The following is a 24,700-nucleotide window of genomic DNA, read 5'->3' as shown; positions in this document are numbered from 1 at the left end:
TTTCTTTAGAAGGACTTTTTTCCTTTAATTCAACACAATGACAGGGGAACACCACCAGAATCACAAGATAATGAAATAAAATGAAGAGAGATAGCCCACAGAATCAAATTGGACAAAATCTATAACACACTAATGTATCATCAAACATGACCTAATAGTGGTAGAGTTTTGTTAAAAGTTCTACATTGATCTTGATGTATTAATACTCAGTGTTGCATGAAATTATATTAGTAATTGATATCATGGTAAGACTTTTAATTTTTCAACATATTACTTTTTTTTTTTTTTGGAATGAATATTATATCGATATAATGATGACTCAAGCCAGAAATGACCATTACATATTCTCCTTCTACCGTCAAGAGGTAGATAAAGAGTTTGTGGTAGTAGCACAATAATACATAGATTAAGTCCAATAATTTGACGGTTCCATGCTCATAAAGGGAGCTTATAGACTATTAACTACTAAATAGTAAATATGCAGAGTAAACTAGACTCGATAACGCTCACTAAAAAACTAGAAACATAGCTCCCTAACAAAATAGGGAATTATTGTAATCAAAAGACTAAACTAAAACAGCAGCCCAGCCCAATGCGAACCCACAAAGAGAGTCCACACCCAACTCCAGCCCAATTTACTAAGCCCAAGAGCGTCTGAAGGAAGAGTTCCACCCAGAGCCCATCAAGCAAGCTCGGTCCAGGCCCACAACCATCTGCCAGACGCCATGTCGTACGTGCCAGCTGCAGCAGCATCACCGACCTGCTCCGCCCAGCCCGTGCCGCGATGAGCCATGCCACGCCACGACCTAGATCTTCGCGCTCCACGCCGCCACGAAACTACACTGCCTCGATCCAGCGCCTCACAATCCTCACCGCCATCGATTCAGAATCTACGCCGCCTCCGATCCAAGTCGCTATCAACACGGCCGCCCAGTGTTACCTAGACTTTAATTAGTAATTTATAATATCAAATATCAAGTTATTTATTTATTCTCAAAGTGAAAAATAAAAATAAAGAAGTCAAACATTATAAACTAACAATTGTTCATGGTTTATAGACTTGGACATGATGACATGAATGCCATTTCATTTTGGAACCTTTACAAAAGCCAAGAGTTTTTTCAGCATAGTTTATAGCAACAAAACTAAATGAACCAACAACTCTTTTGACACATTTTCAACTAACATTCATGAGGTATCATCTCCTGCATAATAGTATTAAGTCTGGATAAGAATTTGCCAAGCTTGTCTGGTGAGGTACATGAAATCGATCTCCCATAATTCAAGTAATATAAAAATGTAAGATTAAGCACAAAATTATATTTATTCCAACTGCAAGGGCAAAGATGAATGTTATATAAGGACATGTTTGGACAATGACTTGACAGAGACAGATGGAGAAACTTCAGCCATACACTCATACAGTACAAGTTCAGAAGTCTCATCACTATTGTGGGTGATGATCCAATACATTTTGGGAAATCCAACACATTCTCGAAAGAGATACCTTGAATTTTACATTGTGACAAAAACTTTGACGAGGCAAAACTGCATACATGTAAATCAGCCTCAATATGACAGAACTCACATAAGGCATTCTTCTCTTGGAGCTTAAAGTATCAAAGATGAGACATCAGTAATAAACTAACTATATGTAGATCCACAGCCTTGTAAAGATACCTATTTGCTCAATTTGAATCTTCACATTTCAATTCTGTTCATATAAGATGCAAGTCGATAACTTGTGAATCTCTATGACAGTGAACTATCCCAAGTTCTTGTTTCATTTCTGCTCACATACTGGAAACTGACTGCAAACAACTAAAGAATCTGTATGACTGAAGTAGCCCAAGTTGTTATTTCATTTCTGCTCAGGCAGAAACTGATTGCAAATACCTTTCGATTAATTTTTCTTGAGAAAGATCAGTGAAGTAGCCCTTCCCCACTGTCAAACCTTCTTCCTTTGCAAGCCTCTCAACTTCAAGCTGAACCCTATCTCCTCCCACTTCCTGTGGTTCCAACAAATTGCAAGCTACCTCCGTGACAGATTCACCATACGTAAGGGCCATTGCTTGGACTGAAGGAAGTCCACCTCCTCTGCCACTCACACGTTTCGAAATTCTACGAACAGCAGCAATATCAGTAGAGTGGACAGGGACATTATAATTATCCACCCACCGGGTTGCTCCAATCACAATGACACCTTTCTCTTGAGTCACTTTAGGGGGACCTTTGTCTGGCTTCAGTGCCAAGTATTCCGATTTTGGACCCCCAACCCACTGTTCTCCACTAGAGTTTGGCTTGAAGTAACCGAGCTCTCTTCTAATTGAATCAAGTGCCCTCCTCTCTTCATGGGCAGCTCCATATAGAAATGTAGGAACTGCAGCAGGCTACATTTGCATATTTAGCAATTCATAGAACATATAAACCATATGCTTATCATTTGAATTTGACTGTTGCTCAATATCACTTGATTTAACATAAGCACCAACAATCTAAATCATCTTTAAACCATTTTAGTTCAATGTTGTACCGCTGTATACAATCTAGTGTGGTTTCACTTTCAAGGGGCAAAACTTTAGAGACTAGGTTAAATCTGCCACTATAATTTAGTCACATGACAGTATTATGATACTTCAAGTTTATAATCTCCCATTTCACCAGCTGATTGTTTAATTGTCTAGATAATCATCTCCAAAAGCATATATATGTTCGCTACTTTGAACCCATTTACAGTCTAACGTGGAGAATCAAACCTTGAAGACTAGAGCCAACATCTGCCGCTAAGGAGTTTGCAACACCAGCCATCTGTTCCAACGAAGCACCAAGAAGGGGGTGAAAGCATATATGATCCACAACTCCAAGCCGGGGATGACTTCCACAGTGCGACTCAAGGTCAATGGTTTCAAAAGCAGCCTTAACCATGGCAAGGACAGCCATCCTCAAGGGACAAGGGTCCCCAGATGGCTTTGGAGCCAGCTTAGAGACAAGAGTGTAGCCAACTCTGTTGTAAGTTTCATCTTCAAACTTATTGACAATGGGTGCTTCCGAGAATCGCTTAGCAGCTCGCTCAATTGACTCCAGTGCAAGCCTATTTCTGCTTTCAGATATGTACACCTTGCAGCAACCAAGCATTGATTTTAACATTTTCTCTCCTCCTTGCTGCTCATTACAAGCTGCAGAAAAACATTGATTATGATAACAGAAAGAGACCACAAAAAAAAAAAAAAAAAACAACGTGGCCATACTTTTTCTCAGACCACAGACTGGCCTAACCTTAGCCACTAGCTCAGTTACCTTCTAGTGGCTGGTATCTGGACACACCCTAAATTGGCAATAAAAGACGCTGCAATAGTGTGTATAAAACATCTGATGCAATGGGAAATTCAGCTTTAAAATAGCTATAACGAAAACTTTCAAAAAAATTTAGCTTGATCAACCAACCAATCAATGGATTGTACCTAAATGCAGCAAGCGTACTAATCATACAACACAAACTCAAATGCACATTGTCTTGCAAATAATTTCTTGCACAACTTACAGAAAACAAGAGAATTCATTCATAAGATTACCATATCGAAAACAGCGTTCTTTGATGTTCATAGTGTATAACATTACTGGTCGCTTTACTTTAGACCAAAATTTGAAGCTATTGAGCAAACAAAAATGTAGAACTAGAGAAAATGAGTGAGTTAAACCAGTAATGAACACCCACAACCCAAAAGCTAACTCACATCCCACATCCAAAGCTCTCAACTTTAGCTACCAAAACCTCAATTTCAAACTAACCCAGTAAGCTTTTACAACAACAACAACAAATATTCAACTCAAAACGCAACGTCTTTAGCCCCAGAAGAGGAAGCTCTCGGGTACCCTTTGTACTCCAATTTCACACCCAAAGAAGCAGAAACCGCCTTAAACTTCAACCTCAAATCCTCCATTATCTCCTGCACGCTCTTATTCTCGGGTTCCATTACCGGGTACCTCTCCACCAACTCCTCCATCTGCTTCACCCCCTTCTGGACCCGGGTCGAGAGCCGGGTCGGGTCGACCCGGATCGCAGAGTTCCATACGTCCACGCAGCCCTTGTAGAACCCGAGCTCCTCGCCGACCTCGAAGCCCACCTTGAGGCCCACTTGCCTGGCCTCCTCTTTTCCGGCGATCAGGCCGTCTTTGTGGCCTTCGTCGAAGCCTTGCTTGATGTGGATCTCTTCCAAGTTCAGAGACTCTCCGAATATGTCGTCCATGGATTAGGAAATTGTTGCAGACAGAAAAAATAAAAATGGAAACTTTGAGGGATTTAGACTTGCTACCTGTTGCTGTTTGTGTAGTTGATCTGAAGTCTCCGATAGTCTGCAATGGGTGGTGGTGAATTTAAACGTTTTGGTTCCAATGGGTTGAGTTTTGGAGGTTCCCTTGGCCCATTGAGCTTTGTAGCTTTGGGTCCAAGAAATTTACATAACCAGGGTTGGGCAACCCGAGTCCAAAGCCGACATCGTCATTCGGTTCGGTACGACGATTTCGGTTTTGGACGATGATGCATATACTTTTTCATTTTAACCGAAGTGAAGCCGGTTCAATTATTATATATTTTTTGAAGAGATGGGAAATTGGTTCGATTATGTTTAGTATTGTTGAACGTATGTGATTTTTCGATAGAAATATAAATTCATGATTGTGTGGTTCGAAATTATGTATCTATAGTCCCGACCAATATAACGTAGACACGTTTATGTAGAGGGCAAAAAAAAAAAAACCATGGAAAATGAACCAATCACAATCTTAATGAGATTATATTGAGAAATCAAATTGTCTCGAACTACAGACACGTGGCAGTTCAGAACTTATTAAATAATTTCTTTAAGTTTATTGAATCCGGAGATTTCAACTCGAATAAATAAAAGGAAACGATTCTATTGCAAGTGATTGAAAGGGATGAGTTGCACTAAGTGGAGAATAAAGTTCTTTGTTAGCAGTAATGATCACTTTTACCTTTGTTAGCAATCTTGTATATAGCATTGCATTGCAAACTGGTGATGACTAATAACCAAATTCTTTATTTCCAGAAAAGAAACACACTTGAATGACAAGGTATTGAAACAAATTATAAAAGAGATAAGAACAGTAGGAAACAAGGCACTGAGAGGACATAAAAGCTAGCTAATCCTCTTCATTCATACATTGATCGAGCACATGAAACTGTCGCAACTCGATCATCACTATGCAGTCCCTTCAGTACAAAGCCATTGACCCACGAAGAAGCTGTCGCAGTTGATATTAGGATTGATGGAAAGGAAGAAATCGAGACTCAAGTCGAACTTATCAACGACGCTACCGCAGGTATCACCAGCCTCTGCACCATAAACGGAATTGCAAACTATGGCTGAATTGTCATCTTTAAACGTAACTGCATGCAGCAGATTCAAACGTATTAGTTAAATGGGAAGAAGAATGCAAATATAATTTCATGTGACAACGTGAATTAAGAATATATAGCTAGTTTAAAAAGAAAATAAGTATGTTAGAGTATCAAAAATTCTTACCTCCGAGTAGTTTACTCTCAGCTAGGGAAATGATGAGAAGAAGAGAAACAACTAGAATCAAGGTAGCCTTAGCCATGTTATTCTTCTTCTATCTCTAAGTAAAGAAGCAAAACAACTATGTTTCTTTGAATCTTTGGGGTATTGTACTCTGTTGTGCCTTAGAAGAGAATCAACGAGTCTATTTATAGAAAATTAGATAGGATCGCATTGTTTAACTAGGGTTCCTTTTGATTCAAGAGGCCGGCTAATTACCCTGCAGTTTTAATCGATTTTCTTCCCAGGGGGTTTAGAAAGTAACTTAATCTGCATTGGAATGCTCATTGCAGGCCATGGTATAATTTCGTTTATGCTAATGATCTAACCGGCTGCCATTCATGGCTGCGTATATATGACCCAGCCAGATTTCTTTTATTTAATTAAGAGTAACAATTAAAAATGGTCCAGAACGAAAAGATAAAAAATAATATTGACATTGTTTAACGATAATTGAATTGAGAGAGAATTGTAGAGAGAGATGTGTATTATTATTGAGAATAGGAGCCCTATATATAGGGATTACAAAGTGCTAGTTCTAATGTTACAAGGAATACCAATCCGTGTAGGATTGGGAAATCTAGAACATTCTCTCCTATTGCTACTCCTAGTTTGATAAGGCACACTAAATTGATTTTCCTTCAACACTCCCCCTTGTGCCGCTTCAAACTTGGTGGTGACGCTTCATCCGTTGCCTCGTTAAAAACCTTGCCAGGTAACAAAAAACCCTGTGGGATAAAAATAACCCTGGTCGAAGGACAAAAAGAGCACAACACGTCCTTCACTCTTCGAGATCGAACATGTAGACATCATAACTCCCCCTGATGTCGATATCTCCCCCTGATTGCTACAATCATGGGAGTTTGGATAACTTTCTCAATCCGATGCTCTTCACATGTTTCTCGAATGTGGATTTAGGTAACGACTTAGTGAATAAGTCCGCTACATTATCCTCTGATCGGATTTGATTCACTTCAATCTTTAGAAGTGATTGTTGTTGCTGATTATAAAAGAACTTAGGCGATATATGCTTGGTGTTGTCGCCTTTGATGAAACCTAACTTCATTTGTTCAATACAAGCTGCATTATCCTCATAAATGCATGTAGGTTCATCTGTGGTAGACTTCAAACCACAACTTCCTTGAATATGTCGAATCACAGACCTTAGCCATATACATTCACGAACGGCTTCATGTAGAGCAATAATCTCTGCATGATTCGAGGAAGTAGCAACAAGGGTCTGTTTCGTAGACCTCCAAGATATCGCAGCGCTTCCCATGGTAAAGACATAACCAGTTTGGGAGCGACCTTTGTGAGGGTCAGAGAGGTACCCTGCATCAGCAAATCCCATCAAAACATCATTGTCGTTTTGATGGAGGGAGATAGGGGGACGCCGGCCACCATGAGCGGCGGCGGCAACATGGACGGGGGCGTTTTGCCTTTTGGGGTCCGATCCCAACTTTCCGTCATTCCTTTTCTCTCTGTAGGGATAAAATAGGCCCATATCAATCGTACCTCCTAGGTATCGAAAGATTGTCTTTACACCAATCCAATGGCGGCGTGTTGGCGCAGAGCTATGTCGAGCTAATAAGTTCACTGCAAAAGAGATGTCTGGTCTTGTGCATTGAGCTAAGTACAATAATGCGCCTATTGCACTTAAATAGGGCACTTCGGCCTCTAATGGTTCTTCGTTCTCATCCTTTGGACGAAACGGATCTTTTCCAGGCTCAAGACTACGACCAATCATGGGAGTACTCACAAGCTTTGCTTTATCTTCATTAAAGCACCTTAGGATTTTCTGAGTATATGCAGACTGATGGATCAACATCCCATCACTACGGTGCTCGAGTTCTAAACCGAGACAAAACCGTGTTTTCCCAAGATCTTTCATCTCAAATTCGGATTTCAAGTATTTAGCAGTTTCCTTTAACTCATCTAGAGTTCCAATTAGGTTCATGTCATCGACATAAACTGCTACGATTGCAAATCCGGAACTTGTTCTTTTAATGAACACGCATGGGCATATTTCATTGTTAATATATCCCTTCCCAATCAAGTAGTCACTTAGACGGTTATACCACATCCGTCCGGATTTTTTTAATCCATATAGTGAGCGTTTTAATCTTATTGAAAACACGCTCCGTGGTTTAGAGCCACTTGATTTGGGTAATTGAAGTCCATCTGGAACCTTCATATATATCTCTGAATCTAGAACCTTCATATAGAGATATGCTGTAACCACATCCATAAGCTGCATGTCAAGTTTTTCGGAAACTACCAAACTGACAAGGTAGCGGAACGTTATAACGTCCATTACGGGAGAATATGTCTCCTCGTAGTCGATTCCAGGGCGTTGTGAGAAACCTTGCGCCACAAGGCGGGCTTTATATCTTACCACCTCATTTTTCTCATTACGCTTTCTAACAAAGACCCATTTATGGCCAACAGGCTTTACATTTGGGGGTGTCTACGTTACAGGCCCAAATACCTGTCTCTTTGTTAGTGAATCCAATTCAACCTGGATCGCATCTTTCCATTTAGGCCAATCTGCTCTTCGTTGACATTCTTCAACAGAGCGAGGTTCGATATCATCATATTCTATAATTCCTTTTGCAATATGATATGCAAATGCATCATCAATCGCCATAGAATTTCTATCCATCATCTCATGTACACTAGTGTAATTTATGGAGATCTCTCTATTCTCTGGAGTTGGTTCTGACATTGGAGCGTCCCCCAATGATGTCTCTTGGACATAACCATAATCCGGAACATTCTCATGAGATGGATTATTCACATCGATGATTAATGGATTATTTTGTGCCAAACTCGCTTTCTTTCTTGGGCGAGAATCCATCGAACCTATGGGCCTCCCGCGCTTCCTGGCGGGAGCCGTGGGCCTAGCCATAACGTCACCATCATTGAGAGATGGGACGTTGGCGCCATGCTCATGCATTCTTGAGTTGGCGTCATGTCCTCTACTTTTAGGGACATCAATCCTTGCAGGCACGTTTGCAGCAGGTATATGTGATCTCGTCACTTTAGCGATATCAGAAAACGCATCAGGCATCGATTCTGCTACGTTCTGAAGATCGAGAATTCTCCGCACTTCAATTTCGGACTGTGCGGTTCGGGGATCAAGATGAGACAAAGTGGGGACAGACCACGACAATTCATGTCGTTCCTGTTGAACATTGATGTTCTTATCTCCCCCTAACGACGGGAAGACTGTCTCATCGAAGTGACAATCCGCAAATCTAGCGGTAAAGAGATCGCCTGTCAAGGGTTCTATGTAGCGGATAATCGTTGGAGAATCATAACCAACGTAAACGCCTAATCGTCGTTGAGGACCCATTTTGGTGCGCTGTGGAGGCGCAATTGGCACATAAACTGCGCACCCAAATATGCGTAAGTGTGAGACATTAGGCTCATACCCAGTCACCATCTGGGACGCAGAAAAGGGTTGAGTGGCAGTGGGCCTCAGACGAATAAGCACAGCTGCATGCAATATTGCATAGCCCCAAGCAGAAATAGGGAGATTGGTGCGCATTACCAATGCCCTAGCGACCATTTGTAGTCGTTTAATGGCGGCTTCTGCGAGACCATTTTGGGTGTGAACATGAGGAACAGGATGTTCAACATCAATCCCAATGGACATGCAATAATCATCAAAAGTCTTTGATGTAAACTCTCCAGCATTGTCTAATCTTATAGACTTAATAGGATGATCAGGGTGGTGAGCCCTTAACTTAATGATTTGTGCTAGGAGTTTAGCGAATGCAGCGTTCCTTGTGGACAATAGCATGACATGTGACCAGCGTGTCGATGCATCAACCAATACCATAAAATATCGAAATGGTCCGCATGATGGTTGAATAGGTCCACAAATATCACCTTGGATTCTTTGCAAGAATGGTATATTTTCTTTAGTGTCCTTTGCATAGGATGGTCTCGATCCTAATTTTGCTAAAGAGCAGGCTTTGCAGAACGAATGATGGGCTTTGGAAACAACCAATGAGGATTTTGGTTGAGCCATGAAGTCACAATGGACCTTAGAAGTAAAAATTGGAGGCAAGGGAGCAGGGGTGGCGTCAAAGCCACCCTTGGGCCGCAGGGGGATGGCGGCGCCGACCGGTGATGGCCGGACTTGAGGGGGAAAGGCGCCGTGAGGCGCAGGTGCTCCTCCTTGATCCAAATTTCGAGTTTTACTTCCTTTCGTTCTGAAAAAGGGATGTCCGTGTGAAGTCTTTAATATACGGATCATCATGTCACGACCTGGGTGTCCCAAACGGTCGTGCCAAAGCCTATATGTGTCGGAATCCCATAAATCATCTCTCATGACATGGTTGGATTCAATGACTCGAATAGTGGTTGCGTACAACCCACTAGAGCGACACATAAGTTTCTCTAAGACTCGTTTATGTCCGTAGTCATTAGAGGTGATGCAAAGGAACTCTTGTCCATTCTCACAATGTGTTTCCACATGAAAACCATTGGCTCTTATATCTTTGAAGCTCAATAGGGTTCTTCCTGCCCTAGGAGCGTAAAGAGCTTCGGTGACATTTAAAGTCGTGCCATTTGGCAACATAAATTGGGCTGGTCCTCGACCATGGATCAATCGAGATGATCCAGCCATCGTAGTCACGGAAGATCGAGATGGTGTCATCCATAGAAATAGCTGTCTATTTCGAAGGATAGTATGTGTAGTTGCACTATCCACGAGGCATTCTAGCTCTCCAGGAAACATACTGAAAAATAATAAAGTTCGAATTAAAAATATGTCCAAGACATTGTATAGAACAAATCGAAAACTTTATTAAAATAGCCAATGATTACATCAAAGTTTCTTGACCAAAATCTAATCCAATATAAAAATCAAACCGTAGACAAATCGTAGTCACTCAATCCGTTCGGTAATTTCAATTTAGTTGTGACCAGGTAAGGTAAGGCGAGATTTTGGTGGAGCGTTGCTCACTTTTAAAACCGTTCTCTCAGATCAAACCTTGCCTAGACATCACAAGTACTCTTGAGTACGCCTAGAGGGAAAAAGTTAATACAATAAGTCATTTTATTGATTTAAGGCATAATAGCCATTACATAATTCTTGGAAAAATAAGGGACTATACTAATCAAAATCTGCAGCATCCTTGTGCAATTCCTTGTCAGATTTGAAGTCCGCTATGGTGAGATTGACGTTGGCATCATCACCATCTCCTTCTTCTTCTTCGGCAACATGTGCTTCAGACTCTCTGAAGTCTCTATATGCCTTGTAATGTGCAGCTAATTGTTTGCTTGCATTGCATTGCTTGAACCAATGTTCAATAGATCCACATCTGTGGCATGCATCATTACGATTTCCTCCCTTGAATTGAGATGCATCACATGCATGAGGACGAGATTGACGTCCTTGTTGGACAATGGCGCCACCTCTATGGCCGGCGGCCTTGTGTCCCCCTCTCCCACGTTTGCCTTTGTTGTTACGTGTTCCCGCGACATTTTGGCGGTTTCCTTCCTTTGTAGGGCGGTTATATGGACCAAAACGGCCGTTGTGTCCCTTAATTTTAGGGTTCCGCTCCTTGCGCCCTCCTTTGGGTGCATTATTATAATTTGCCTCATGAACGCTCTTAGTTCCGATGGGCCTCGAATTATAATTCTTCACGAGGATATTATCATGCTTTTCAGCTACAGACATAATATTAATTAGCTGATGAAACCTCGTGAGCCGTCCAGTATTGAATTCAGTTCGGTATTGCTTTGATAGCAAAATAGCTGAGACGGGGAAGGTGGAGAGAGTTTTCTCAATTAGTTCTTGCTCTGTGACAGGTTGTCCACAGAACCCCAACATGGTTTTGAGGCGAAGAACTTCTGAATTATATTCAGCTACAGATTTGAAGTCAGCAAATCGTAGATTGTTCCATTGAACTTTTAAGTCAGGGAGGAGGGTATCCTTTACATTACCAAAACGCTCCTCAAGCGCAACCCATAATTCTCTAGCATCCTTGATTGCCATATACTCCAATCGGAGTGATTTATCCATGTGGCGTCTCATTAAGATGAGAGCGGTGGCATTATTTGTAGCCGTACGCTCAAATATGAGGTCGGGATTTGGTGCTTGAATTACGGGTAGGATCCCTTTTGAAGTGAGATGATTCTCAACATCCGTGACCCAACTATGATATTCCGAGCCAGTTGAGTCAAGGATAGGAAAGTCAAGTTTTGACATCCTGAAATAAGAAGAAGAAATATATTAGTTTCGGAGTTAAAACTTCCACGACAACTAAATATTTAGATTTCCGAGCTATGCTACCAAGAAATCGATTTCCAAGAAAATTGGATTAGACCGAAACAATGATGTTTATAAGGTCGTTAATCGATGCTTGCGGACGCTCTTAGTCCGAAGTCTTACGAACGCTCTTAGTTCGTTTATAGCTCGAATCCCCACGATTCCGCTTTCTCAAAATCGAACCCACGTTATAAGAAAGGTGGGATGAAGAAGAAGGGAGGTTTTGAAGTCCCCGAGAAAAGAAGAAGTATTTAAATTTATGAACTTCAAAACTTACTCTTGAATACTTACTTGTATTTGGATCACGCGCGTGTCGATGCAGGCGTGATGGAGCGAAGCAATCCGAGTAGAGGAGTGCAGTGAATGCGGGGCAGCAGGGGCTGCGGTGGTAGTAGTGGTGTAGGAGCAGCGGAGGCAAACTGCAAGGGTAGCAGATACGCGGCAGAGTTGGCCGAGGTGAATGGGAGGTGTGACCGAGTGTGCAGTCGGCTATGGGCTGCAGTTTGCAGCTGCTGCCAGTTGGTAGCGTAGGGCAGAAACGCTAGCCAATAGCTAGCTGGAGGACACGGACGCTGCAGGGGCAGCAGACTTGCGGTAAGGCTGCAGGGGCAGCGCGCAAGGCAGCAGGGGCTGCTGTGAGGCTGCAAGGGCAGCGATACAGCGCTGCAAGCGCACGGGCGCGCAAGCTGCAGCGAAGGAGCGCAGGGGCGTGTAGCGCGGGGCGTGCGAAGGCAGGCTGCAGCGAAGGCTTGGCTAGCTCGGGCTAGGGGCTGCTGGGGCAGTAGGCACGCAGGAAAGCAGAATAGTTGGCTTCGGTTTTTGTGTTTTAGCTTTTGTGGTTTAGGGCTCGTGCTGATAACGTGTTTAAGTATATTGGTATTGAGAGAGAATTGTAGAGAGAGATGTGTATTATTATTGAGAATAGGAGCCCTATATATAGGGATTACAAAGTGCTAGTTCTAATGTTACAAGGAATACCAATCCGTGTAGGATTGGGAAATCTAGAACCTTCTCTCCTATTGCTACTCCTAGTTTGATAAGGCACACTAAATCGATTTTCCTTCAACAGACATTGAATTTTGCGTAATATTGTATGCAATTCTTTTATAACGATACGTTGCAACTTGCAAGTGAAATGAAATCCATATGATTTGGGCTATCTCTTATTTTGTGTGATACTAGTCAACAATATTTATGCTTAATCTGGTGTTTTTATCTTACAGCCTAACTACATCTTTTATTTGTTAAAATAAATCACATTTTTAAAATTTATCTCATGAGATATTGGAAGAAAATCAAAATGTTGTTTTTTTTTACTTTGTCAAGGGGAACCCAAAAGCTTCCTAGGCTCAAGATAACCCCCTTTGGCGCATGTGAAATGCTCCAACTATGCATTGCAACACAGTGCCTGACCACTTTGACAGCTTCGAGGTTCAAACCTAGGTTGGGGAGCACACCCAACTAGACAAGAACCATTAGACCACTTGCAGTGGTTATCAAAATGTTGTTGAACTCCATCAAACCGAGAGACATTGAAAAGCTTGATCATAGCAACTTAATTAATGTAAATGTAAACTAAGTACTACTAGTATGACACGTTATCTCATGCTTCTATCCAAAAGAAGAAGAAATTAGATTGTCAAAATATTAGATGCTTTGGTTCGCCATATCTATCGTGAAGTTAATAGTGTTGCTCATCGTTTAGCACACTTTGCTAGTTATTCTTATTATGATGATGTTTGGATTGGAGAGATGCATGCCCTCTATTATTGAGGATGTTCTCTTTGAAGATGGTTGTACTAGTACACGGGGTTTAGGCACCACATCCCCTCATTGTACAATGCTATGAATAATAACATCTAATGGGGCTACTATCCCCCTTTCAAAAAAAAAAAAAAAAAGAGTCTATTAATCCAAGAAAAATGTGCGAGCGAAAAATCATAGAGTATATCGAGCTATGCTTGTTTCAAGTATTATAATTTTGTATTTACCAAAAAGTATGTAATTTGGTATATCGTAATTTGGTATTTTTATCTTACACCTCATTCAAGTATTGGGGCTTTTTTCATGTTTGATTGAGTTCATCATCGAAACACACTTGTATATTGATTTGACAGTGGTGCCACTTGATATTCTTGTTTGTGTTGAGATACATTTCTAGTTTCATTTCATAAATACGGTAGTAAATATGAAAAGTAGTATCTGCTTCAGTAGTATCTGCTTCAGATGATTTTCGATTTAGTGTTATTGTTCTTTGGAGATATCTTGCAGTTTAAGTCCTTTACTCACTTACTTTTCCCTAAAGTTTAGCCATTAACACATGAAATAGAACCCCTCTAGGATACCCTCGTTATGTGAGAGGACCATTACGACCAACTGCATCTTCAATCCTTGATCCAACCTAAGGGACATTATTGTAGTTTTGAAGAGAGGAGAAGAACATGCATGGGAAAGCTCAAGCAATAAATAAAAATGGTCAAAATACACTAACCTCCAGAATTAGTGCCAGTGCACAGTTCCCATGCTTCCTTGTAAACTCCGCTCTTCTCTCGTGTGTTCTGAGTAGTTGCAGAGCTCTATTTACATGACGAGCAACCAAACATGCCTTATATAAAAACCCCATTAAAATTATTCTTCTAGACCTCATCACTCTGAGCTCCTCATCAGTCTCTGAGAGAGGTGGCCATGGGGGGACCTTTCAATCACAACAAGGGTGGGAATAGTAGTAATTCTAATAGCAACAGAGGGAGGCCTTATGGGTTGATGCTGGTGATGGCATTTGCTGCTGCATTGGTTGGAGTCATGATGCTCCATAAGCTCAGAGAAAGGCGCATCTTCAACCTTGTGATCAAAGAGAAAGACACTGAGCTCGTTTCGCTTCACCTCGCCTTACAGGTACTAGTACTGCTTCAATTCACAGCTCTGCTGCCAACTGTGATGAATCTAGCTTCTATCTAGCTAGTTAATGATGAACTTTGATGTTGGTTTATATCTCTAACAGAAGGAGAGAGACTACAGTCGAGAAGTGAAAATGAAGCATGAAGATCTGAAAGCGAAGATGTACTCCATTCGAACACAAAAGATGAAGCTTGAGAGGACAGTGGTGGAGATGAAGTCTACTATTGGTTCGCTTAAAGAGGAGCTGAGGACAATGGAGACTGCATTTGAGGAGAAGCAAAACGAAACGAAAATGCTGTTGAGAGGAAATGGTGATCAGAGTGATAATCCTCGGGTGATGGAGTTGGTGGAAAGCTTGAATCGAAAGGAAGCTGAAATCGAGGAATTGAAACACCGCCTTGAGTATAAGGTGTGGTCGGTAAGTACTGACGACCCATCAAACCCAACCAGAAATCTAACCATGTCCAGACGGAGAGACGAGGCTGATCAAGTGTCAAGTGAATATGGAAATGGCAATAAATCCATGAATCTCAAACAGGGTGAGACTACGAAAGAAGTAGAAGATCAAATTGGAAAAGCAGAGGGGGGAATAAATAAGATGGAAATGATGGCGAAAGAGTCAGAGAAGATGGATAATTCCCAAGAGGTGAATTTGAAAGGTGGAAATTCCACTGATGAGGGCCAAGCAAAGAAGAGTCGGGATTTTAAAGATGTTGATCATAAAGCAAATGATGGTCAAGAGATTAAGGGCAGACCAAATGGGAATCTTCAAGACATTGAAAATTCTGAACTAGGTGATGGTCAGAAATTTCATGTGAAAACAGAGCGTGGGATGAAGTTGGAAATGCAACATAAGGGATCTGAAAATAAGGAAAGGTCTAGAGTGGGAGGGAAGCAAGGCTACATTAGTGGTATCAAAGGAAAGAAATGGAGATCAGTTGCCAAGAATTGGAGGATGGAGAAGAAGGGGAATTCTAGAAACAATGGGGTGGCAAGCATGAGAGGTAGGAGATTCTCTGAAGATGATCGGTATAAGGGCAGAGCAGAGGAACTGTCTTCGAACAGGAGACTATCAAGTAATGATCGCACGATGCAAGCAAGGGAGTCAGCAGATTCAAGTGATGCAGAAGATCTGAAAAACAAGCTTACACATGTTGATTCCACCGAGGGTAATGGTAATGTCAATGGCATAGCAAGTAATGATATAAAACAGAAACAAGAATTTGAAAAATCAGAAGACCATGAAGCCATTAGCATCCAACAGAATCTAAACAACAAGGATATCAGCAAGCTAGAAGATAGCATTGATGTTGATACACAGGACTTTCCAGGAGATTTGGAAGTTGCAGATGCAGAAGAACACGAGAACGATGTAACTGAGGACGGTTTCCTTGGTGAATCAGGTTCCAATGTGGAAGATAAAAGAGGAGTATAAGGAGGAAATAGATGAGTCTAAATTTTAGGTTTAGCATGTTTAGATTGTATGACTGGAGTGTGATAACTGATAAGTGACTGTCATTTAGTTATGTTCCTTTAGTAATCACAAGTGACTTCTGTGATAAGTGATTAGCTTTAGCATCTTCTTTGCCAATTAGTATCATTAGAAATGTTCCTCTAGCATGTTCAGACCAAATTAATCAAAAGCTGATCCGTAACAAAACTCTCTTTGCCTTGACATAATTGATAATAACTAGCACTTCTTGGTCAAGAATTCCCTGAGAATGACAACAAGTTGAGCTTGTGTGTTTAAGTGGATTTTCTTAAATTTAAAGAACACTTGATCGCATCCAAGGAAAATAGATATAGTGCCTTCGTGCCCAGCAGCATACACAGTATCGGAACAGCATAAGAAAAGTGAACTATTCCATCCCCACTGCCTCAGCCCCTCCGCTACTCAAAGATGGCCTACTGCATTTAACCACCACCACCGCAGCCACAGCCACTCTAGTAGATACCAATAAAAAGCGATCATCTTTCTTTCTCTTCAATCTTTAATTTGCCCATTTCCTCCTTTTCTTAACCTCTCTGTTTCTTTATCATATGTTATTATGGGAGGAATATAACTTGTGACCCCCGGTGGAAAGTGGAAAGAAATGCTACCAGACGAGGCTAGCTGGTCCCTTATCATAAGTTCATAACCTTTTAACCTGATTTGATTTCAGGCCAAAAAAGAAAAACATTGATCTTTAAATAAATTTCAGTTTAGTAGCAATACTGAGTCATTCTATACTGCCTTTTGAAATCCTTCAAAAGATTTTGAACTTGGAAAGATGTCATTACATTATTGAAAAACAAAAGGTCAATGCATCAGAATCATAGGAATAACTACAAAAAGCGTTCACAAATGAAGAAGGAGACACACTCCCAATACAGCTAATAACTCAACTTTAATCAATGTATCATCATTCTCCATGGACTGATCATAAATCATTTGTAGACAAACAAAATGAAATGTCGAGACATTTTATATCCAAGCAGACTCATTATTAGCAAGAAGTTCTGGGAAGATTTAAGACTCCAAACACCTCAGTGTGATGCTTCCACCAGTTTCTGAAAACAAATAAGTAGTAGTCAGCAAAAGCTAAATATACAATACAAAGGCCATAGTTACATCAGTTACTCCTACTGGAATGCACCCATGCCATTCAGGTCGGACACATCCAACAATTCTTACCTGTTCCAGTCCAATTTAGTTTATTTTCTCAGATGCTAGAGTTTACTACGGTGGTCCAAGAAAAACTGAGAAACCTATTGAAGAAGAGGCACACTATATTGACCTGACCGAACCTAAATCCAGCTAAACTGATCCATTGGTTGCTCTATGTGGAAACTTCATACCAAACCAATAATGTATCAAAGTGGCCATATGTTAACAATGGTCCCATAAGATCTAATTGCAAATTTTAATTCATCCAAACCCCTAACAATTGAATACAAAGCCTCAAAATCCTACCAACAGAAGTCTAACTATAGAGCAGTGAAGTATGATGGAAGGACAAAGAGTTCCAGCATATGTGTTTTACCAGTATAAAGTAGGAAATTCAATGTGACCGCTCTAGTTATGCTTCTGGCATCCTAGGTAATTGGGTATTCAGGAAACCAATCATATAGAGGGAGGCATATCCTGTGTGCTTGACTGCCTTAAAATTATCTGATGCCTAGGCGAAACCGTAACCAAGAATAACAAAACATAATGCTCAAGATTTAAAAGAACATGAAATACCTCTTCCTTCTTGCCTTTGCCTCCGGTGAAAAACTTGTAACTACTAAAGATAAGCAGACCCCATCCAGACAAAGAGGCAATTACGAACTGCAAAAGTACAGAATCCAGTGAAAAATGATTTCAAAACTTGATGCATCCAGTAATTTCTCATCTATTAATGGTTCAAGAACAATGCTGATTATGTTCAACAAGGAAAACTCGTAACACCACTCAGTAATGCCTTAAAACACAGAAAGTCGGAACTCACACCCCACGAGAATGTCTAATACTGTTGATCTAACTAACAGAACATGGAATCAAGCGATTATTTTGTTAATATCGACCCAAACAAGGGCATTCATTTTGATAAAAGTTCAAACCTAAAAACCAACCAAAATCCATTCTGGCGAAAACATGTCAAGTATGATACTACTCCTTAAGCCATAAAGATTCTAAATTTTTTCTTTTGTGTAATTCAATTCCAAACAAAATGGATCAATTGAAAGTGCACCAAGTTCATCACAACCCATAGAAATTCAATTAACCATTCTGATAATCATTTCCATAACTACGAAAATCAAAACAAATATAACAACAATTTGATTAAAGATATAAAAACGAAGCAGAGAGGGAGAGAGACTGACATGCTCCTCCTTCCATTTAGATGGGCTCATCGGGTCGGACCAGCAGTTAACCTTTGGCGGGCCATGGTGATCTGCAATGTAATATTGATTTAATCAGCTGAAAAATGAGATCGGGAATCAAAGCAATGCAAAGCGAGATTGGGATTTAGGGTTTTGTTTACCTGCAGCGCCGGCGAGGCCGCGGCGCTGGATTAGAGTAGATGCTTGACCGGCGGTTCTGGACGAAGACAGACGGAGTGAATTGACGGCTTGTCGAGCTGCGGCAGCTGCCAGAGTAGCCATGGCTTTCAGAGAGGAAGAGGAAGAGTGAGAGACACGAGCAAATGCTTATGGGTTGCGAAGTCTTATGACTACCAGGAAGGAGGCGACGTCGTTTTGTAGGGTATAATTCTGAAGTGGAGCCCCAATATGCTTGTAAGCCCAATACGACCAATTGGGCCGCCCAACATTATTATTGACCACAAAATGGGGGCAAAAAAAAAAAAAAAAAAGGAGAGTAATTCAAGTATCAAGTACCTAACCGAAATTTTTGCGAGTTTTTTCTATCAAAATTTTCTTTCCTCCCAACCCTTGTTTTGTAGAGTTTTCAGATCTTGAGTCCAATTTCTCGTCGAAATAGTAGTTTTTAGTGATGGTTGACACTCACAAAACATTGCGTAGTAAATTCAAATTTTTATGTAGTTGTAGTAATGTCAGATATGATATTTTCTCCGGTTTCAATTTTCGAGTTTATACGATTCATTCATTTCTGATATCTTTAAGATGTGTTAGTTGACTATGCATTGTGTGCAAAGTAATAAAGTGGAATCATGTATCACACCATGTAAATCTGGAACGAGCAACAGTTGAAACTTAAAAGAATACAAATGTACTTGAATGAATATCTTCTACTTCTAGTCTTCTATGTGCCATAAAAGTTTTATAAACTAACAAAGAACACAAATTTACTTGAATGAATGTTAAAAAAAAAAAAAATTACTGAATGATATCTTCTACTTCTATGTGCCATAGAAAGATTATAGAACTAACGTACAAGAGAAAATACAATAGGAGGGCAACTTTGGTCAATGAATTTCAAAACAGAAACCAGCTTTGTTTGTTAACTCTTGGAGTGAATCAGAATAGGAAAAAGAAGAATGATAACCAAAAAAATGGCCAGAACTATGCCAATGCAAATGCACTTCCTGCTGCTCTTCTGATACTCCTTAGCTTGCTCAAGCTGCACAGTTCCTCCCCTAACAAACGAGCTCGCCCGCGCAACTTGGCTCTCTATGTCATTCAGCTGCTGCCCTTGGGCATCAACCAATGCAGCCATGTCTAGGAACACTTGGTGCAGCTCAATGAGGCTCTGCTCAATCTCCTTCACAGCATCGCGCCGCTCTTGGATTTCTTGAATTGTGTCCAAAATCTGACCACGGCCCTGTTCCTGGATCGCCCTCTGAACCAATGTCTCACCCTCTCCACTAGCAATCAGATTCTCAATCATTTCATTGTTGGCCTTCTCACCTGTTATTGTGAAGTACCTCCTTCCAACTGTCTCTTTGTATTCAGAGGCTATTTTGGCCCTTAGGCCCTGAAAATCATCCATCATGGCCTTAAGCTTTTTCGCCAAACCATTAATTACTGAAGTTCTCGTTCGATCAGAAGATGATCCTGGTCCACACCCAGGAAGTTTGCGCTGATCAGCATTGGAGAGTTCAAGTGATTCCAGCTTCTCCTTGATGACTTTGGCAAGTTTCAAGACTTTCTCAACATCTGAGTCCATCCGTGCGCGAAGCCTTTTCATGGACTTGGCATCATGGACTTGTTTGCTCTCCTCATTTGCTTCCTCTAGCTGCTTGTAAAGCTTCCCCACAGCTCCCATGTCATCCTTCACATTCTCTACTTTCCTGAAGAATCCATCAAGATTGACAGTCTCATCCCACGCCTCGCTGCGCACGTCATCAATGTAGACCTGATGCTCAAGGTCCTTGTATCGTTTGAATGAATTATTCGAAAACAGATCGTTCATCTTGGCAGCTAATTTTGATGAACTTTTCTGTTTGGTACTAGGGGAAACTAATCTGAGGTTATTTGAACTAATATGGGGCTATAGAAAGAGGAATTCATGGTTGCCATTAACATGGAGATACACTCGGAATTGGGTTTGACTTCGTCGTTGATTTTCTTCTTAATGAAAGTTGACATACCTTCTCATAGACCTGACCTCTAAGTACTAGTACGTGTTGACCAAATAGATTTAATAAAAGAAACATGAATAGCACTAAGATGATGGTTGTCTGTCTTTCTGATAGAGTAATCAAGATCCAACAGTTGTATAACTTTGTGAAAGAATTATCATTTACCCAAAAAAAAAAACACAATGAGATTCATTGGTTAGTGATCAAAATTTTTCTGCTTATTTACAGAAGCCTATAATCACATATCAAAAGGCTCATTTCATCACTCCTAAAATAAACAAAAACAAAATAAATCATGGCATGATATCTTCTTGTCTTGATTGCTGCTGCTGCAGCTGAATTTGCTCTTGTTTCCATGATTCCAATTGAATAATACTACACTTCAGTCCCCTCTCTTCCATCTGTCCGTTCAAAATCAAAGAAATTCATAAGAGTCTAGCATTCATTTCCTACATGTCTACCATGAAATCCTAGATTTTGTAGTTGCAAGTCACTGTCCTGGAAATTCTGCGACTCGTATTTTGGTTGGTGGAACTTGAACACATAGTTATATATGTTGGAAAATAATAATAATAAAGCTTACCTCTAGTTCTGATATGGTTCTACAGAGCTCAAGACACTCATCAGAAAGCAACTTTTCTTGCGCAACCACCTCTGCTAATTCTGAGACCAACACACTAGTCTGCTCAGCCTGTTTGAAGAATCAGCTTCAATGTTAGTCCACACAACATAAATGCCATGTGATGAGAAGGTATGCACAAACATACCGAGGGGGCAAATGTAGCCAATATCAACTTAATGGAGGCTGAGTAATCTGAAGCATTTCGAAGATTGATGGCAGCTGATTGAGTATCCACCTACATACGCTTGGTTTCGTTAGCAAAAGCAAAATCACATCTCTTTAACCAATACAAAAGCTCGAATACGTACAAGCAGTCTCTTTCAGCCTACCTTTGCACCTTCAGTTAGAGGTACTCTGCACACAACAGAATGTAAGCTCTCTTTCAACATAGAAACTGCTCCCATATGTTGCCTTTCCATATCTCCCCAAGCTTCCAATGGCTCAAACTACACAAGTTACCAACATATCAATCTACACACATCATCAACTTCAAAACAAAAACTCTTTACTAGATGTAGTATGGTGCTAACTTGAGAATGTAGTATAAAGTTCAGCTTCATTTCGAGCCTTTCTTTCTGAAGCTTCAGTTTCTTATGCAGCACGGATTGCCGCAACTTCATAAGACTATTACAAGCACTCAAAAAATTGACCTGCCAAATTATTCAATAAGAACATGTTAGTCCAAAACTCACTAACATGCACCAAATATACAAACACGAAACCAGAGCTAACCTGTGCTTGATCAGCAACATTGCCATTCACAATTTCAGCTCTTGCATTTGCGTACCGCCATTGCATCAATCTGTTCTGAAGCATCCGGAGTTGATGACCGGTATCGGTCACACCATACCCGGAATTAGACCTCACCAGTGACTTAGTAGATGAAGAATATTTTTTACTCTTGAACAAGTCAAACCCCATATTGAGCAACTTCTCCACTCCCTTACTTTTCGAAGGACTAGTCGGAGGCTTCAAGCTCGAAAATGACGTCGACTTCCCCAAACTCTCCGCCGACACAGGCTGCGCTGCGCTCCTTCCCGGCGACAATGCCCACTGCGTCGTCCCGAACTTTGACCCGGTCAACGAATTAGCCCTCTTGATCACATTTTTTAGGTTAAACTTGTTCATTTTCGGAGAGCTCTCTGCCGTAATCGGATTCCGGAGATTAGAATCCGACGTCCATCTCCGATGATGCCTCGTCTGAATATCACTCATGTACTTAGACGAAACCTCCACCCCCGACTTTCTCGAACTCGCCGTCGAGCTCTGAGCCCCGAAACTCGGCGACCCGATATTGATATTCCTGCCGGAACCGGCGTCGCTGCACTCCGATCCCGACTCGAGAGCATCGGCGAAACTATCGAAACTTCGCCGAGTTGAGTTCTGATACAGACCACTTCCGTCAACGGAAAACCTCCCCGGAACTACCACCGCCGATAGTTTATTCGAAGACACTGAAGTCAAAGACGACGACGGCGACGGCGACGATTTCCCGGAAAAGTTGAATTTCCCGGTGTACCTCGCCGACCCTCCGAGAACCGGTCTATGGTTCTCTTTGGCGTTGTCTTTCTCATTAAACACACTCGCTTCTCTCCGGCTTGTGACGGAGGTCGAGTTTTTACGGTCGATACGGTCTTTGAGTCTCTCGATTCCGAGATGGACTGCTAGAGAGTCGAAGTTCTTAGCTGTTGAAGATGGCCACAGTCCTCCTCCTCGGATGGAGCTTGAATCGTCGAGATGAGTTTTGGGTTTTCGGGCATCGGATATCGGCGAACCGGGTTTTCTCCGGGCCGGCGAGAGAGGGTGGCTTGGAGATGGGAGTGTGGTGGTTTCGGGTGTAGGGGAAGATAGGAAGCGCGAGCTTACTTCCCGGGATTTGGGTTTTCTGGGTTTGTGAGAGTGATCCATGGTGAATGAAAGAGAGAGCAAGGGTTGTGGGAGTGTTTGGGTGATTGGTTTTATTGAATTCAAAAGAGGGCTTGAGGATTTGATTTTTGAGTGTTTCTTGGGGAAGCAGATAAGACCAAAAACAAACCACCATAGGTAAAATGGCGGCAAATTGGATTCATAGATTCTTCGCCGGCATGTGAGGGGTTTTGGAGATTTTTGGACGTGAAGTGACTGAAATGTCCTTGTGGAGATATTAGGGTTCATAGCTTTTAGTTAATGACCGCAATTTTGTTTTCGAGAGCTAGCAGATAAATAATGATTTCTGTACCACATCTATTTTTCAACCAAATATATTAAAATGAAATCTAGCAAATAAACTTTTTGTTGTGTCGTTTAGCGGCTAGCAAATAAGTAATGATGATTCGTGTACGACATTTCCATATCACACATATGCATTAAAATGATATTTAGCAAATAAATCTTCTTTTTATGAACTTGTGTAGTCTAGAGAGTTTTTTTTTATGAAAACATCTGCTATTTATACTTTTTAGATAAAAAATAATACATTTTTATTGTCAAAAAGTAAGTCAGTGAGCTTAGAACTTTAGAGTACGTACTAACCGTCATAATTCTATGCCTACTGTACTAAACTAAACATATGTATGTTGGGAGATCCCATAAACGTGTGGTGCAACTGATTTAGATTGAAGAGAGTAAAAATGTTTGTTTGTAATGATGGAGAAGGAATGAAGGGTATAGTGATAGGAGTGATGCAAGAGACGTTAGGAATTATGAGAGAGAGAGAAAACATGCAATAATCATTAGTTAACTAAGTACTAGTTAAGTGTTGGAGGAGTAATGTGTAAATTCCGTTGTGCCGGCAGTTAAGAGTTAACGATGGGGTTTCATTGGCACATGTTGCCATATGTCATATTTGTTCATTGCTATTCAAATGAAATGAAACTGTTATTATCATGAAACTCAATCCCATTGCTACACCCAAATGAAGAAGGAAATAGTCAACTTCGAAATCAAAGAATATAATTTACTCGTTTTTTTTTTTTTTTTTTTTGAGAATGGAGCATAATATTTTACTTGTTTTTGATAACTTTCCATAAAAATTAGATATTGTTTGCGGAGAGCCGGAGATTACATAATGTTTTTCCGAATAAACTATTCACATCAAGCTCCTTTTTTTTTTTTTTTTTTTTTTTTTTTGCGGGTAAATGTCATCCATTATGCAGCTCAGCAAGCAGTACAAAAACGATCCCCCCCTATGGGGGCGACAGAAAGAACCGTTCCGTAGAAACTACTACAAAGCCACCCCTAAACAGAGCAAACAAAACTAGTAATCTCCTAGCACACCCACCTTCTAGTATTAAGCCCAAACAAAGAAAAGAAGAGC

General features: G+C 40.8%; 6 protein-coding genes across 8 annotated transcripts; 1 reads left to right on the top strand and 5 right to left on the bottom strand.

The window, feature by feature from the left end:
- Positions 1-1,316: 1,316 nt before the first annotated feature.
- Positions 1,317-4,441, bottom strand: LOC133726135 (uncharacterized). Of its 3 annotated transcripts, none has more exons than XM_062153610.1 (3): positions 4,314-4,441; positions 2,757-3,176; positions 1,317-2,380 (listed from the first exon to the last, which is right to left on the bottom strand). In XM_062153610.1, exons 2-3 carry the CDS (start codon positions 3,145-3,147, stop codon positions 1,872-1,874), a joined length of 900 nt encoding a protein of 299 aa, XP_062009594.1. In that variant the 5' UTR covers positions 3,148-3,176; positions 4,314-4,441; the 3' UTR covers positions 1,317-1,871. The 3 variants fall into 3 exon arrangements, with proteins under 3 accessions (XP_062009594.1, XP_062009593.1, XP_062009595.1); XM_062153609.1 differs by lacking the exon at positions 4,314-4,441 and adding an exon at positions 3,573-3,703; XM_062153611.1 differs by lacking the exon at positions 4,314-4,441 and adding an exon at positions 3,249-3,403.
- Positions 3,543-4,381, bottom strand: LOC133726136 (uncharacterized). The gene has a single exon (XM_062153612.1). The coding sequence runs from the start codon at positions 4,245-4,247 to the stop codon at positions 3,828-3,830; it is 420 nt and encodes a 139-aa protein (XP_062009596.1). The 5' UTR covers positions 4,248-4,381; the 3' UTR covers positions 3,543-3,827.
- A 9,934-nt stretch (positions 4,442-14,375) lies between the features above and the next one.
- Positions 14,376-16,299, top strand: LOC133744831 (uncharacterized). The gene is made up of 2 exons (XM_062172868.1): positions 14,376-14,754; positions 14,861-16,299. The coding sequence occupies exons 1-2, from the start codon at positions 14,545-14,547 to the stop codon at positions 16,190-16,192; spliced, it is 1,542 nt and encodes a 513-aa protein (XP_062028852.1). The 5' UTR covers positions 14,376-14,544; the 3' UTR covers positions 16,193-16,299.
- Positions 16,300-17,009: 710 nt separating this feature from the next.
- On the bottom strand, positions 17,010-18,948 carry LOC133744815 (uncharacterized). Its single transcript, XM_062172859.1, has 4 exons — positions 18,765-18,948; positions 18,604-18,674; positions 17,981-18,067; positions 17,010-17,307 (listed from the first exon to the last, which is right to left on the bottom strand). Exons 1-4 carry the CDS (start codon positions 18,883-18,885, stop codon positions 17,284-17,286), a joined length of 303 nt encoding a protein of 100 aa, XP_062028843.1. The 5' UTR covers positions 18,886-18,948; the 3' UTR covers positions 17,010-17,283.
- Positions 18,949-19,702: 754 nt separating this feature from the next.
- On the bottom strand, positions 19,703-20,755 carry LOC133744835 (syntaxin-125-like). Its single transcript, XM_062172871.1, has one exon. The coding sequence runs from the start codon at positions 20,612-20,614 to the stop codon at positions 19,703-19,705; it is 912 nt and encodes a 303-aa protein (XP_062028855.1). The 5' UTR covers positions 20,615-20,755.
- Positions 20,752-23,418, bottom strand: LOC133744820 (QWRF motif-containing protein 3). The gene is made up of 6 exons (XM_062172863.1): positions 22,138-23,418; positions 21,936-22,055; positions 21,735-21,851; positions 21,551-21,640; positions 21,367-21,474; positions 20,752-21,184 (listed from the first exon to the last, which is right to left on the bottom strand). The coding sequence occupies exons 1-6, from the start codon at positions 23,311-23,313 to the stop codon at positions 21,077-21,079; spliced, it is 1,719 nt and encodes a 572-aa protein (XP_062028847.1). The 5' UTR covers positions 23,314-23,418; the 3' UTR covers positions 20,752-21,076.
- Positions 23,419-24,700: the final 1,282 nt, after the last annotated feature.

Source organism: Rosa rugosa, chromosome 1 (genome assembly GCF_958449725.1).
Source record: "Rosa rugosa chromosome 1, drRosRugo1.1, whole genome shotgun sequence".
Taxonomy (NCBI): Eukaryota; Viridiplantae; Streptophyta; class Magnoliopsida; order Rosales; family Rosaceae; genus Rosa; species Rosa rugosa.
The sequence above is the reverse complement of the archived record's forward strand: the minus strand, read 5'-3'. Positions and strand labels throughout refer to the sequence as shown.

What these genes read in the sequence shown, in the direction of transcription:
- LOC133744835 (XM_062172871.1), bottom strand. Translation starts at nt 20,614, where the DNA reads ATGAACGATCTGTTTTCGAATAATTCATTCAAACGATACAAGGACCTT.
- LOC133744831 (XM_062172868.1), top strand. Translation starts at nt 14,545, where the DNA reads ATGGGGGGACCTTTCAATCACAACAAGGGTGGGAATAGTAGTAATTCT. An exon ending in CGCTTCACCTCGCCTTACAG is followed by an intron (nt 14,755 to 14,860) that starts GTACTAGTACTG and finishes TATCTCTAACAG; the next exon opens with AAGGAGAGAGACTACAGTCG.
- LOC133726135 (XM_062153609.1), bottom strand. Translation starts at nt 3,615, where the DNA reads ATGTTATACACTATGAACATCAAAGAACGCTGTTTTCGATATG. An exon ending in AGAACGCTGTTTTCGATATG is followed by an intron (nt 3,177 to 3,572) that starts GTAATCTTATGA and finishes GTTTTTCTGCAG; the next exon opens with CTTGTAATGAGCAGCAAGGA. An exon ending in TGTTGGCTCTAGTCTTCAAG is followed by an intron (nt 2,381 to 2,756) that starts GTTTGATTCTCC and finishes AGCCTGCTGCAG; the next exon opens with TTCCTACATTTCTATATGGA.
- LOC133726136 (XM_062153612.1), bottom strand. Translation starts at nt 4,247, where the DNA reads ATGGACGACATATTCGGAGAGTCTCTGAACTTGGAAGAGATCCACATC.
- LOC133744815 (XM_062172859.1), bottom strand. Translation starts at nt 18,885, where the DNA reads ATGGCTACTCTGGCAGCTGCCGCAGCTCGACAAGCCGTCAATTCACTC. An exon ending in CTAAATGGAAGGAGGAGCAT is followed by an intron (nt 18,068 to 18,603) that starts GTCAGTCTCTCT and finishes GTACTTTTGCAG; the next exon opens with TTCGTAATTGCCTCTTTGTC. An exon ending in GCAAAGGCAAGAAGGAAGAG is followed by an intron (nt 17,308 to 17,980) that starts GTATTTCATGTT and finishes ATTTGTTTTCAG; the next exon opens with AAACTGGTGGAAGCATCACA.
- LOC133744820 (XM_062172863.1), bottom strand. Translation starts at nt 23,313, where the DNA reads ATGGATCACTCTCACAAACCCAGAAAACCCAAATCCCGGGAAGTAAGC. An exon ending in CTCTAACTGAAGGTGCAAAG is followed by an intron (nt 21,641 to 21,734) that starts GTAGGCTGAAAG and finishes AAGCGTATGTAG; the next exon opens with GTGGATACTCAATCAGCTGC. An exon ending in TGGCTACATTTGCCCCCTCG is followed by an intron (nt 21,475 to 21,550) that starts GTATGTTTGTGC and finishes TTCTTCAAACAG; the next exon opens with GCTGAGCAGACTAGTGTGTT.